This window comes from Myiozetetes cayanensis, unplaced genomic scaffold, assembly GCF_022539395.1.
Source record: "Myiozetetes cayanensis isolate MyiCay16 unplaced genomic scaffold, myiCay2020 scf9, whole genome shotgun sequence".
Taxonomy (NCBI): domain Eukaryota; kingdom Metazoa; phylum Chordata; class Aves; order Passeriformes; family Tyrannidae; genus Myiozetetes; species Myiozetetes cayanensis.
The window spans coordinates 34,394,408-34,410,163 of NW_026088185.1; the positions used below are offsets into that span (position 1 = coordinate 34,394,408).

The 15,756-nt window shown below is 41.9% G+C and overlaps 1 protein-coding gene across 7 annotated transcripts in view; it reads right to left on the reverse strand.

The window, feature by feature from the left end:
- The window catches only part of LRP1B (LDL receptor related protein 1B), a 670,422-nt gene extending 670,112 nt beyond the window's left edge, over window positions 1-310 (reverse strand). For 6 of the 7 annotated variants that reach the window (XM_050339266.1, XM_050339263.1, XM_050339265.1 and 3 more), the window contains exon 1: window positions 186-302. In XM_050339266.1, the coding sequence (XP_050195223.1) occupies window positions 186-267 (82 nt within the window). In that variant the 5' untranslated portion in view covers window positions 268-302. Of the gene's footprint in view, window positions 1-185 lie in introns of all 7 variants that reach the window. The other variant, XM_050339267.1, reaches the window with a different exon arrangement.
- Between the last annotated feature and the right edge of the window lie 15,446 nt (window positions 311-15,756).

Here is a 15,756-nt window from a genome sequence, read left to right on the forward strand (position 1 = left end):
TCGTGCGGGAGCGAGATCGGGGAGCGCGGTGAGGGGAGCGCGGAGAGAGGGCACGGGAGAAGGGGAGCGCTCCGCGGCCGCGCCCGCCCCGCGCAAGGCGCCGAGGAGCAAAACTTATTCCCCGGAGAAGCCGACACGGGCGGGAAGTCCCGATGCCCCGCGCCCTTCCGCGGACGCGCCCTTACCTCCGCGGGCTGCCGCTGCCAGCGCCTCCGCGACGGGCGGTAATCCCCAGAGCGTCGCCAGAGCCAGGAGCAGCGCGGACATCGCGGCGGGAGCGAGGGAGGAGAGGCAGGAGCCCAGCCTGTCGGCCGCGGGTGCGGAGCGGCGGAGCCTGTGCGGGAGGAGCCGCGGGCACCGCCGGCACTTTGGAGCGCGGAGCGCGGCTGGGCTCGCCGCACGCAGCGAGCGGGCAGCGCGGGGCGCCGGCGGCCGGCAGCGCCGCGCTCCGCCCCGCACCGCCCCGCACCGCCCCGCGCACCGCCCCGCACCGCCCCGCGCACCGCCCCGCACGGCCCTGCGGACCGCCCTGCACTGCCCCGCGCACCTCCCCGTCTGCACTGCCCCGCACGGTCACGCACCGCCCCGCTCACCGCCCTGCAGCGCCCAGCACCACCCAGCACTGCCCCGCACAGCCCCACGCACTGCCCCGCACAGCCCCACGCACCGCCCCGCACCGCCCCGCACAGCCCAGGGCGCCCAGCGCCAGGCGCGAAGCCACCGCACGGGTTGCGCCCCTCGGCCCCTGTCCCTCTCCCCTCCTGCCTCTCCCGGGGCTGTGGGTTTTCTCTTGAAAATCTGAGGTGATTTTTTGGTTTTAAGTTCTTGAAAGGCAAATTCGTGGGATGCTGGCGGGATTGGGGGGGGTGGTGAGTCAGCAAAAAGAAAAAGATTTTTTAAAAAAAAAAGAAACCCCACAAGCCCATGTGCCATATAAAGCTGCAGGGATGGCGGTGCTGAGGGAAGGGGATGCACGTCTTTGGGCTGTGGATGAAAAGTTGATGTCCAAAGCTGCTGTGCCAAACTTGACTTTGGTTAGTGATGCTTCATAGAATCATGGAAAGGTTTGGGTTGGAAGAGACCTTAAAGATCGTCTCGTTCCACTTCCCTGCCATGGGCAGGAACACATTCCACTAGACCAGGCTGCTCCAAGCCCCATCCAACCTGGCCTTGAATGTGGCTTTTTTTTTACTAATTCACAATGACAGGAAGGGATCATACATACTACTTTAATAACACAATGCCATCTCTAAACACCAACGATTACTCAATTTACTGTAAGTGCTCTTATTCGTCTTGAGGTAGGTCTGAGCTCTCAGCCAATACTTGTTCACTGCTTTGGCTTTTGTGGCTTTACATGAGGGTATTACCTTGAAATCATCCCATAACATAAATACAGTTTGATTATTGCAGCTTCCCACTGTTTGTTTGGGTTTTTTTAAATCAAGCCCTTTAACAGGTGAAAGGTGCTAAAGCTTTTGCATCATCTTCAGATATTAGTTTTCTTCAAAGACAGCCAGGTGCTAAAATTGATTGCTGAGACCTTCATGTTGCAAGGGTAAAGCCTCAGCTCTTTCACCCCCACGTTTATACCCACAGCACAGAACCTAAATATCTTTTATATGAAGTAGTATGGCCAAGAGGCTTCCAGGGCCAGAAAGACCAAGTGATGCTGAAGGACAGAACAATACATAACCTAGGATAAATGTCAAAATATTTCATTAATTCTGTTAAGCTGCGGGAAGGACCCTGTTGCCCAAAAACCAAAGAGCCCAGCCTGGGTCCCAGGGTCACCTCTGAGGTCAGGGACTGGCAGGACTCACAGTAGGGTGCAGGTCACTTTATTACTGCAAACAATTTACAGCCAAAGGGAAAAATATAGTTGGATCAAATTCTGCATTTAGCCACTGCCTTTAAAGCCTATGTAATTCCGCTTCAGTCAATTAGTATTTATACAGCCATAACTGAGCAGAGTTATGGATCCCAGAGTAGAAAACCTTTTCTAATACAGAAACAGATCTGAATTAAGGCTAAAAAATCTGGCAGTGTCCATGGTCTTGGAAATCAGCTGTTTTTATAACCAAAATGAAGTCATGCTGAATGTCACATTGGAACATCATTCCACCATTGTTTATGGATGAGATTGCTCTGTGTCCTCCTGCAACCCCTCCAAGCTACCTACACAGCTCTTAGGCATTAACTGTGATTTTATTTGAGCAACCTTTTGCATTTCAAATGGGAAAATATGTAGATGGTAGAGCCAAGTGAGAAAATGTGTGAAGGAAAACAAGGGAATTCCAAGTTTTAAGGAACTCCTGCTTAAATCAGTGACATTTCCCACATGCCAGGACTGTCACATGGTATAAAGGCACATATTCACAGCGAACATGTTGTCCCAGAATTCTCAGGATACGGAACTGTCTTTACAGAGCAGCCTTCTTTCATCTTGCCTTCTTGCATCTTCTGCAAAAGTCTCAAAGTCTGCAAGGTTACAAGCGGTCATGCTTTCCCCCCAAACATTATCTGTTAATTGGCATGCTGCCCTTTCATGCCTCCTCACAAAAGCACCTCAACTAAAATCCTGGTTTTCAACCATCTAATTTGCTCCTTTTCATTCTTATTCCATACTTATTTAATAACAGTCCTCACTACTCTCCTTGAATAATTTCCTTTAATGATACGATGCCATTTACTGCCCATTTTAAACATGAACATTTATGGGAGGCTTTGAAGAATTGATTGGTCTTGCTTTCAATACTGCCAATCACATATGCACATAAACTCATTAAAATATTTAAATAATATTCATAATAAAAGTCAATGGCCTCCTTGTTTACAGGACATAAAATGTCGATACAGAGTATGCAGCCAGAATTACAACTAAGAACCCAATTACCTGTAAGTAATCATTTGTCAAATTGCTGCCTAAAAATGTAGCTTGTTTTAAGATAGTGCTACGAGGTGATAAGTCTCATAGAAGCCTGGTTTTCAAATACAGGCTGCTGAACAAATAAAAGTTGACCTTTGATAAATCATTCGCCTCAGCATCATTTCCATTAAACATTGTTCGCTATGAAGTGATGGAAGAAGAATGGGACATCTCTATATGATGTGATGGAACAACCTCAGCAACACAGTGAAAATACACAGAAGTAACTGTCACTCTCATATCTCCTTTCCACATCAGAAAAACGCTGCACCAAGACCTGTATGGAAGTTTTAATGTATATCTTCTAGGAATAAACCTAAAAACGTTTGCTGAAGTGACTGGAATCCAAGCAAAGCCTGTAAGTGTATTATAATTCAGATGCCTTAAGCAACCACCTGCTGTATGACATGCTTTTCCTAAACCTCAGACTTGAGAAAAAAAAAAGGAATGGCGATTTTTTGCTGGAAGCAGTTTCTTCATTTCCAGCCTCCCTGCTGTTGTTTGCAAGCACACAACTTTGCTCAGATTTCTGCGTGGTGGCTGAACGCTGAGACACGCAGGGCGAGGGGCAGGTACAGAGAGCAGGAACCAGACTGGTTTGTTAAGTGTTTATTGAAGTTTCCAGTCACTCCCATTTGACAGAACCAAACCAGAAGCACTGGGGAGTTGAACAGAGAGCAGACAGAGAGGAGAGAGGCGGAAAGGAATTGAGGGAATCTCTTTTCCTTGTTAAAGCCAGAAAAAAACTTACTAATATAGGAGACTGGAGTGAAGTGCTTGTCGGAAGTAAATTCAAAGTTAAAACTGCTACTAGAGATCTGTTTGCACCTATGGTACTTTATAACTTCTTCCTTCTAATCAGAGTTATTAACTCTGACAAGTTAAATAAATTAATTCATCAAGCTATAGAATATTATGAAATCTCTTATTGAGATAAATTACACAAAGTAGAACCAATCATTTGTACTCGCTGGTATAACACAACACAGGAATTTTAATCATCAGCAAAAGGTGATTCTGGCATTAGTCACTGTGAAACTGCCCTGATTACATCACTGAAAATTGGGTTGTGCTGTTATTTATTGTGTATCAGGCATGGCCTTCGAGTAGCTGTGTGGGTAGGGATGGTCACCTTGATGATTCCCCCACTGCCTGATGTGACAGGGGCAGTAGGTGTGAAGGTTGCTGGCGATGTGTGCGGCCCTTTGGGGAGCATCACGAGTGCCCGACTGGGTTGCTAGGGAATGGTGCTGGCAGCCAGTCCAAAGGCAGTCGGGTGCCCTGCCCTGTCCCACCAGACAGAGAAAAGTTGCCAGGCAGCAGCTGACACAGGAGCAGAAAGAAGGGAGAAAGTATTTGAGAGAATCGAGAAGGGAAGAAAGACCAAAGATTAAACAAAAAAAAAAAGGAACAAAACCACCCACCCTTTCTGAATTCAAGGGTTTGCATTACACACTGTCCCTGCCGGGGAAAACATCCCTGAAGGAATTTTTCATTACTGCAGTGCAATGGTGGCTTCATTATTAAAGACTTTCTGAATGTGCATGTTGAACAGCTGCAGGAAAGGTTCTCCATGTAAGTGACCTGTAATGTGTATATTTGCATACCAAGGGTCACAGAAGGAAATTTCTGCCTGGCATTCGAGGTGGTTTGGGGTGGCATTAATACCTAAAATGGGAGGTGTTAAAAACCACTTAAAAAACCACTAAAAACAGGTCAGTGTGAAGACCTGCCTCACAAGTTCAACAATAAATGGGACAGGAAAACCTCAAAGTCCTAAACCTGGAATCCTTGAACATGATCTGTTCTAATCTTCATCTTCCTAAAGAAATTCTCTTATATTACTTTTCTTGCAAAATGCAGGACCATACCCTGGTTCAGGTGAAATGCAGTGAACTGATGCAAGTCTGCTAAAGAGCAGCTCAGCACCAGCTTGTGATACCCAGACATCTGCTCAGGACAAGTGACATTTTGTAGTTAACTGGATATGCTTTAGCGAAGGCATAAATGGGAAATCTTAATGCTGATTGCAAGGTTTATTTCTCATAAAAATAGGCTCATAAAAGTTATTAGAACAGAAAAGAACTCATCACCTTTTGAAGTGTGTTTAAAGGACAATTTTGAGGGGGGAAGAAAGAAAGCATCTCTTCCAAAAGAAACTTCCAAATTATTTTCTTATGTCATAAATTACGGTACTTTTATAAAATAGGCCCACTTCTTTACCTGCCATCCTTTTGTACTCAGTCAAGCTGCACCCACATGCAGGGAGAGATCAAATTCATTTCCAATGAGTGGAGTAGAAATGCCTTGTCCAAAAAAAATGATGCTTATGGCCAGTGCTCAGAAAAAGTATGAAAAGTAGAAAAAAGGGAGAAAAATATTTTCAATCTGTTTCAAACTCCCCTGGCAAAATTTTTGTCCAGATCATGGTGCATATTAGCCAGTTCAAAGTACTTTTTTCTCCAGTTTGTTCCAAAATGAATATATTCCATAGCTTCGAGAACCATAATAAAATTACCTTTGCTTAATAAAACGTGATTTTCCAAGACAGTGGACACCTGGAGATCATCTGACAAATACCCATGAGCACATCCTTATAGGTAATTATGAATTTATTCTACATCATTAATCCTGAAGGTCCAGTTACTGAAATGAGTGAGATTTGGACACCTAAGTGCCTCTACAGTACTACCAAGGGGTGGCAGAGGGAACCAGTCCTACCATTAGTGACTTTGGATTAATTCCATAGTTTATAGCATTCACACAGCACCTATTCAGAAACCTACATGAAAATTGCCTAAGGAGAGAACTCATCTCTTTTTTTATTAGATCTCAATGCAACCTATTTATGAAATTTTCAATTTCATCTTGTAAGTGTTGTGAAGTAAAGTGTACAGCTTTATCTACCTCTTTTATTTCCTAAACACGGTATCAGGAATAACCTAGTGGGATCTTTCTCAGTGATAGCAAATGATTAAAATAATAATAATGCATAATGCATAATGTCATTCCACAGAAGTCATTATCCATTTCCACAATCTCCTATTAGGTTTCCATATTTTACTGCTCTCGAGGAGCATGTATTTGCCATTTGCCAGAAGCACAGAGGTAATATCTAAAAAACAAAGGTTTTTTTAAGGCTTACACCTGGTGGTGCTGAAATGAGAGATACTTAATAAGTATTGCAAATGGATCCTGTTATGATATTTATCAATGGTGTATTCACAGTGTATGCAGCAGATCGTGAAGAAAAGATGGTATGCCATGCAAATAGGTGTGCCTGCACTGACAAACCTGGGAAGCTGATGGTTATTTGGCATGCCCTGGAAATACATAAATCATTTGTCCTTACAACAATAAAATCAACTGTAATAGATCCATTTATTATTAATAAAGTGCAGTTGCCACCCTCTGTTGTATATCAGCTCCACCTGCCAAAAATATCTTGATTTGCAGCAAAGCAGTGATGCCACTTCACATTTATATTTTAGGTGCTTTTCCCAAGGGGAGTACTCCTTTTCCATCCCAAACATACCTCCACATTGCTTGACTCATCAGTCTTATAAATGCCTAAAATTTCCCCCTCTTGATAAATTTTAGACACGTGCATTACTGAAGAAGCCTGTACAAACACTTTCCTTCTGGTACATTTTTATTCTATGGAGAGCTGGAATTTTATTACTTGGATAGGGTTTAGCCCTATAGATGGTGGTGCATCATCCCAGACTCCATCCCAGCCCTATTGGAGTGGCATCATTGCCTCCTGGCCAGGCATGAGGGCTTGTGTGCAGATCTGTTTACTATCCAAACTTCCTTTAGTAGTTCCTTTAGGAGAAATTAGCGGTATTTTCCAGTTTGAGACGTTTGGAAAATTATCCTGCCGACAGCTATTATATTCACTTTTACAGTCCCTTCCTCCAAAATATATCAGAAGGAAAACTTATGGGTCTGCACCACAGCATTTCAGAGACTAAATGAGCCTTCCCCTCCACTTCAAAGCAAATTATTATGCGGTGGCAGCCAGGTGCCATAGCGGGACTTTCATTCTGGTTTTGAGCTAAATCTGATTAATCATAAAACAGATCAAATAAAGGAACATCTGGTACAAGATTTTTGCCATCAGATACGGGCTTTACGGTAGTTGTCCAAATGACTGCTGTGGCAAACAGCCACCACTACAACAGTAGGCAAAATTTTCCTTCGAGGCAGGAAAAGGGAAAAAAACAAAAAACAAAAAAATCCTAACAAATTGCATAAATAATTGTTTCACTCCATAAAGCCAAGAACGGAGCACGTGAATGTCATTAAAGTTTAAAACAATCCCAAAAACTCAGTAGGCGAATAACAATTGTCTGTACCATCGAAACATCACGGACGAGGTGCCTTGTTTGGAATAATTTAAAAATGCAGACAAGTCCCACAGTCTGTGCGGTGCTTTTACGCTTTTAGCATAATCAGCTTCTGAATGTCATTTAAATGCACCTTTTAGTACCACTTTGTCTTTCATCGGGGAATAGTGAGGCTGCGACAAAAAAGGGGGAGGTTTAGTTTATTTTACTCACTTTTGTTCTTTATATAAAAGGCAATGTGAAAATGTGCCCCGGGGTCTGCCCCATCCCAGCGCAGCACATTCTGACAACTTCGGGAGGAGAGGGGTCTGTTTGCAGTCCTTGAGTGCCCCCCATAGGCCACTGCTCAAATCATCGTTTTAAATTAGGCATAAACCCAAAAATCTTTCAGTCTTGGGCAAAAGGAGTCTAAAACCTTAAAAAAACCCAAACAATATTCCCCTTCTCGAAATCGAGATATATATCACAAAGGTGCATCACAGGGATTGACATAACTGCAATGCCAATCGCCATTTAAATTTTATTTTATTTTTTGAAGGCTGTCTGTGTTTAGTAGGGTTAAGACTTCAGTTAATTCTAAATATAACTTATTTAAATGTGGCTACTTAAACTGACAGATTTTTTTCTCACACAGATTAGGCATATTTTAAAAAGCAGAATAGTTACTTTTCCAAAAGAATTAACAAAGAATTCAAAATTTTATAAGAATAGAAACTGAAAAAGCATGTAGTAACTTGAAATTATGTAATTCTCAAAATAAAAGAATTTATATAAATTCGTAAATTCTACTATAAATAAAAAGTCAGCAAGTTAATAATGAGGCATACCTAAATAGTAGGAATTTTAAACTTCTGATAATACCTCTCTTTTTATAACTGCCTTCCACTCATCTTTGGGGGGACACTAAAATATAGTCTTTTTATCTGCTGGTTGATGTTAAACACTGTGCTTTGTAGGCAATGAAACTTCACACATATGACCTTAGGAGGGTTCAAATACCTCCTCATCATGTACCCACCTACCTTTGGAGCATCTTATGTCTGCATAAATGCACTTATGGAGCATGAAGGAGGAAGGTGACAAAAAGAGCAGAGGAAAGTACTGAGTAAAAATATCACCATGATATATTAAAAAAAAAAGTTCAAGAGGTGCAGTCATCGAGAAATATGTTAGATCTGCTTCAATATGGAACAGAAAGCCTCTGAGGGGTTAATTCCCCCAGGCTTATTTGGCTAATGCTGCTAGGGAATCACAGCATTTACTCTTCCATGTCAGGAGATGGAATAACAATGAAACTCAGAAATTGCTACATGGAGGAGAAGGAGACCTGGAAATGAGAAAATGCAGTCAATGATGCTGTGGGAAAAGCCAAATTCAACTTCTAAACAAAGCTCACATTCATCTTTATATCTCTTCCTTATAGCAGAAGTAGACAGATCTGCTATCAGTGCAAGTACACAAATGAGAATAACCTGGCTTTGTATATTAAATTTAATCCCTGATCTAAAGTTGAAGAGTGACTATTCCCACAGAATGACTTCAACTCGCCTTTGTTTGAAGTCCAGCTCATTTGCTGTTTGACTTCCCTCACAGGAAAGACTTTTTCTCACTTGGAAGTGGCTGACCTAGTGGGACACTCAGAAGACTATTTCTCTTCCCAAGCTCTGAGTAGACCTAGGAGAAGTTCCTTTGAGCAAGTTGCTAGGTAGGTCTTCACTGATAATAGGTTTAGAATCACTGCTTGGGGCTTTAGATTATTCTTCTTGTAAAATGTGATTCTGATTCAAAACACTGATTTGATCCTCTTCCCCTCTTTCTCTAAAGGATGGGTATCCTCCTCCTCTGAGCAGTACAGATTCTGCCATGTTCTTTACCTGGAATGAAGATACAGGTAGTGCTGGTGAGGAAAAGAAGAGTAGAGAGACAAAAGGCCTTTGTGTTAAACCAATCCCTTGTTCTGGTATTCCTGGTTCAGCTGGGTACTCACTTCAACGACCTGAACAGCTCATCTAAAGAGAGAACAGCAGCAAGCTGTGCACTCACACAGAAATCAAAGGGCACTTGATATTAGGTAATATCCAATGCCAGTTACATGTGCAAAATAACTTCAAGGGTTTCAAACTTTTTATTCAATACTGGAAGAGCAGCAAAGGAGACCAGGTGATGTCAAAACACACATGTGTGTCTGTGGCTGTGAGGGACTTGTCCTGAGGTACTGGAGCTTCACTTTCAGTTCTAATCATGAGAATATGAATATGAACCTGTTGTTTTCCAGTCCTTTTCCTTGATGACAACATGACAGATTTGCTCTGCTCACATAGAAAAATGGGGCTCAGCTCTTCTTCTCCAAGCAAGAGGGACACAGGTCAACATCTGCTTGTTCCTTTTCCAAAGGGCTTTCTGTCTTAGAAGTCTTAAAAGAAAATTGAAACAATATGACAGAGGAAATTCTTTCATGGATAAATAACTAAGTGATTAGAAACAAAGGTAGTAGTAAATTATTATTATTTTCCCAGCAGAGAAAGTGGAAGTCACTACAGAGTCCCCAAGGAGTAGTTCTGCAGTATCACACACGAGCCAAGAAGACATCGCTTGCATTGCAGTTTACACCTTGTCTATCTTAAAACATGCAGAAGCCTTGTGTAAACTAGTAACCTGGTGCCCTTCCTCTGAATGAGAATGCAGAGGATTGAAGAGAGAGTAAATGAAACAGAGAGAAAGGAAAGACAGAAATGGAAAACAAAGAAATGAACAGAAAGGGAAGTCACCGCTGGTTGGACCAGTTGGGAATACTGGTCCTGGGGGAAGCCTTCTCCAGCTGATCTTAAAAACTTATTCAAGTCAACCAAAAAAGGAAAGGAGAAGCAGGAGTGGAAGTGGAAATGACTTATCTGATGGAAAGAGGTATTAAATAGCCATTGGCCCACCAGAGGATTATTGAATGAAGAGCTACTGCAAATTTTGAAATCAGACCTTATTTATTTATCAGTCAAGCTTTGTCTACACTACAAGTAGTGTACATCCTTAAGATGGCACTTGGCCAATACTTTTAGACTATGAAAATAAAGTTAACCTAGCAGATTCTCCCCATTAACTTGTACTGAGCACTATTTCTTAGGCGTACAAGTGTATGCAATAAATAAATAAATAAATTAAAAGACAAAAGCTAAGAATAGCATTTATACAATTTCTCAAAGTAAACAAGCAAACACATAAACCAGGACAGAGAAAAAAACCCTTTAACAAACACTCATATTAAATAAACTATGATAGAAAGCTTAATTCCTTCCTTTTGAAAAAAAAAATCTACAAGGATGACACTATAGCAGGACAATTGTCTCAAATAGTAATATACCAAATAAGCACACTGTAGTTATTTGAAATGAAGGCAGGAAGATCTTGTAGTACGCTATGGCAATCCATCTGGGGAAGATTTCAAGAATATCCAACACTTACTTTAATATAGTCTGTCCCAAAGGCAAAACTATTTGCTTTTCACAAGCATTTTTATGAGCTACATCTTAAAAGTAATCACTGGCAGAGATAATTTATTGTTAGCCAGAGAGGATATTGAAAGGCAGGGGAGTTATTAATCATCTATGCAGATATGGGTGAGATGCTGGCCCTATGGAAGTCAATAGTAAAATTCCCATTGACATCTGTGGAGCTGGGCTATTACTGTCTGTGCTGGAGGTTTAAGTGTTTTTACTCTATCTTTCAGGTCAAGTTTCTCGTTCGCATAATTTTCTGGTTTACACAGAGTTACATCACACTTTGACCGAGGGAATATCTTCCTTTTGCTGAAATGAATGTTTTTCTGCAGGAGTTACTGCTTGAACATTTTACAATAGGAATTGTTTCTGTATTACAAGATGCAGATATGCTGTAGAAGTCCAGGTGTAGAGGAATGGTCGCTCTTTGTTTGTGGAGAATTGCGGGGAGGCTGCGGTTGAGATCTCGTTGAGTGAGGCAATGTCACGCTCTCTTCCTGGCAAGTCTGCCTGTATTAAATTTTGCTTTCGCTGGGAGAAGTTCACAATAGAGCCCTCAACTACAACAAACCAGCAGCAAGTCCAATAAACAATTCCAGAAATACCCACACTTGAAATGCTTTTATACAATTACCTATGTCCTTCAGGATAATCCACGCCTTTCATAGGAAGTGGGGACGTGAGCCCCAAGAGTCAACTCTGCAGCAGAAAAACAAACCAGAAAAATTATACAGCTTTAAGCAATGCTCTTCTCTTTTCTGTTGGAGAGGGTAATATGTTTTATAGCAGATCACTTATGCCACTTAGATGTCAGGATCAACACACTCTCACTTCTGCTCAGTATTTAGATTCTTTGTGAAACGTGTTGCTGATACTTCATACGGCTCCATCTCCGCTGCAGCCATAAAGGATGTGATCAAATTATTTCTACCTGCTCGTAGACAAAGTGCTCCGGAGGCATCATTTTTAGTCTCAGAGCCCAGGGGAACAGAAGTGATTAAACAATTGCTGTTTAGCATCACATATCACCAACAGTCCATCGCGGATTCAGCTGCAAACTAGCAGCAGCAAAGATGTTTGTTTTTACACTCTTCTGGGCTGCCATGGCAGCCAAAATATTCCCTTTCTCTGAATTGATTTGTTCTGAAAGCCCAAGTATATTTGTTTTCCTGAGCAAATCCTTATGATTAATAATAGTAGGTGAGAGTTATTTTGTGTGCTTTATTTTAATGAATAAAACCTAGAGCATGGGGAGGTTTGTGTTCAAACAAGGCTTGAACAAAATTCAGCGAGAGATTTTTTGCTTTTCATGTGTCTATTGTTTGGTGTTCAGGATTCAAACCTGTAACACCACGCTCTAAATCCCTATATGGGAAAAGAAGGGTCAGACCCCAATGATGGATTAAATCACTCTATCTAGAATATTTGAGATTGCTGTTTTGTTCAGAAGCACAGGGTTGATAAAAGGAATTATCTATATATTTGTTTTCATGTATATTCAAAACAGGCTGAAAAGTCTGGTCTCTCTTAATTAAATCATGAATAAATATGAGATTTTCTCCCTTTAAAGCCCATCCTGCTGCCTGAGCTCAGACTTTACATACGAGGCAGAGTTTGATCCTGCAGGTTCAGCTCGCTGAACCCTGTTGTCAGCAGCTTGAGTGATACGTTCAAAGTGCATGATCTGGTCTGGTGCATAGAGAATGAGATCTATTTAACAAAATCCTGGCACCCTGGAGCCTGAAATTCAGATTCAAAGGACACACTGGCCTCCTTCCCAGGGCTGTGGGATGTCAGCCCTGGCATTTGGCACCACGATCCCACTCCCCAGGACCCACATTCCTTATTACCAACTCAGGAAGAGGCGTGTGCTCCTCTCCAAGGACTTGGGCAAAACAAGGTGAAATCCCCAAGTTCAGGGCTCATCTGAGCTTCCTAAAGACGCAGTCCCATCACATTATTCCCTGGGGGAATGAGTGCATGGAGCAGCCAAGAAGCTGGGGCAGCACTTCTGGACCAGCAACAAAACCACACCCGGATCCAGGGGTTGTTTGGCATGTGTTGTTCTCCCCACCCTCACATCCCACACATGAGCTGCATTTCTGTCTGTCATCTTTCAAACTGCAGCTGGCCACCCATCCATCCTGAATTTTGGAGGGGAGATGCTCCTGATTATGAAGCACATGCTGCCCTTCCCTGCAGAGTGCAGAAGGCACCCAGCTCAGGCAGAGGTGGGTGGTGTGTGGCAGGGGAAGAAGCAGGAGAATGATCCAGGGCATGAGATCTGTGTGTCACAGAGAGGCCTCAGATGCAAAAAGCATCTTAATTACTGCAATTCAAGGCAGAAGTAAAATTGCCTTCCTAATTTTGCAGAGCTCTGGTAGGAAACACCCACCCAGATGGAGCCGGACTGCCAGGGATAAGGTCATTCAAGGGGGAATGTGGAAATGGCAATACCTTTGGGGCAAGGTCCTGATCTTCTCCTGGATGCTGGTTTTGTGCTTAAGCTCTCAGACATTGCCTTTGGTTGCTCCACTCATTTACCAATTCCTCCAGGAGAGGAGCTAACAAAAAGCATGCATTGCTGGATCAAATATTCCCCACTTGTCCCCATGTTTTTCCAAAAAGCAGTTGATTTCAGTGCCTGTGTGGCTCTGTAAAATAGCTGTGGAGGGAAAGGGCTGTGACAGTTTGTTCCTCTGTCTTTTCCATGCAATGTACAAAAAGCCTTTCCCACTTAAGCCAAATATCTATATTCCCAGAGGGGCACCATAAGCCAATACTCGTGGAGGCTTCCAGAGCACAGCAATTTCCTTGGAGGGGAGTGAGGTTTCCCAAGGTAAATGACTAACCCTGATTTTTTAATCAAACAGCAGAGAGTTGTAATGCAAACAGGGATTCAGATGCCAGCTTCACATCCCATTCCTCGGTGTGTTAACCCTCAGTGACACCTGATCTGTCCACAGGCTGCAGAAAGAAGGGCTGTGCTGTTCCCTGCCTGCTGTGCCTTCAGCTGTTGAAGACAATGCTCATCCTGCCGGATAGCATGGAAAAGATCTGTGAGCCTGCAAGGAGCCCATAAATGTCAGCACCTGAGCAAGAGCACCAGGACAGACTCAAGGAGACATGATGACACCCGAAGAAAAGGACTGAATCAGCATAGGAGCTCCCTTTTTGGATCAGGGGAACACACAATGCATGAAGAACAGTTATAATTCTAAACCCAGACCCTAAAAGCCATGCTCTGCCACTTGCTGTACCTTTCAAGTACCTTAAAAGGCACTGGGAAATCAGTGGTGAAGTGTGAGCGTCCATCTGTAGAAATGCAATGTTTGGTAGAAATAGAGTCAGGGAGTGGAGAACCAGCTAAACACAGTTTTATGGTACAATGAAATACTCAACATGAGAAAATCAGGATCATATTATTTTGTGTGCATTTGTCAAGTCCAAGCCAGATTTAATGGCTGAATTTTGAGTTATTTTCTCCCTTGCTGTTCCATTGTTAGAAATCTCACAAACGTGTTGTAGCAGATTATGGAATGGCTTTATTTTCATGTGAACAAAACCACTTTGGTACTTTGAGCACACTCCAATCCCCCCATCTCATTATCAGGTGAATCTACACACTCCTATTGTATTTTCTACATTAAGTTGTGTCTCTTGGGCCAATTTAGGACACTCACAGTCAGCAGCACAGCACACAAACTTCATATTAGCTTTCAAAGTAATCAACAACTTATCATTTATTTATGTGTCTTTTTTATATCTAGCTTAATATTTAAGCATTAAGATAAAAAAATTCTTTGAGTTTACTATTGCATTTCACTCTGCATAATTAAAAGTATGAATCTGTTTTGGTTTGATATATAAAACTCTCGTGATGGGGTGTAATTCAGCTAACATTTCTGCCTTTAATACATCTTTCTTCCCATATTTCACTAAAGGGAAAGGGGAAAAAAGTAGGTGTGTGTCATACAGTGCTTCTTACATTTTGGAATCCATTACCCCGACAGGACAATAACATAAATGATTGCATTATCAAGTTATGCACAGTCTGAGGCATGAACCTGACACTGGTCCTTGTCAGCTACAGCAGGAACCAGGAACTGTTCAGCTTCACAAGAGAGCAAAAGTGAAACAAGAGTGGATTGCTGTGTATCTTGGTGGTTGTTGCTTGTCAATGGAGGAATTATATTAAATTCAGAAACCTTGAAGTTAGATGGTGTTCTGGTGAGAAAATAAAACCTTGACCCTGTTACAGGTTAAAAGAAAAAAGAAAGAAGAAGAAAGAGATCATGGAGAACAATATCTAAAACAAACACCTTGGAATACTGGGTATTAGGGGCTTATTTTGTGATGGAGAAGAAAACTTATTAGATATGAGTTCCAGTAATAGCTTTCTATGGCAACCACAGAAATATGAAATCTGAGCAAAGGGAGAAAGAGAAAAAGATTTCTTTTGCCTCTGTTGATGAAGACAACAATTTTTCCTTGAATATGGCTGGAAAAATATATCAAAAGCTGTTATTCACAACATGCTCAATGGGGAAATATGAGGATATCTGTCAACGTAACATGTAAGTGTCTTATTCTTGCCCAGTATTCTTACCTCTCCCACCTAATGATGGTGAGAGAAAAAATGTGGTTTGGTTACTAGTTTTACATCTTTGAATAAAACTTGGCTTACTGAGGGGGATTTGCATTTTGGATCTTGTTAGGAAGACAGTGCACACCTGTACAATCACATACTGAAGGCCTCAGATGAGAAGAATAAAATATTCAATATTTTCAAGATAGAATTTACATGTTTTGATCCTTAAATTGCAAAGATATAGACATAGCTATGGAAATTATATGCTTTTTATTTTCCAAACTAATAAATTAAGGATAGGAAAAAAAGTGGATCTGGAGGAATAAAAATTGATCTCCAACCTCACTCAAATTAAACAGGTAAAGTGTTTTGGCTTTAAGCCAAAAGTCATTTAAA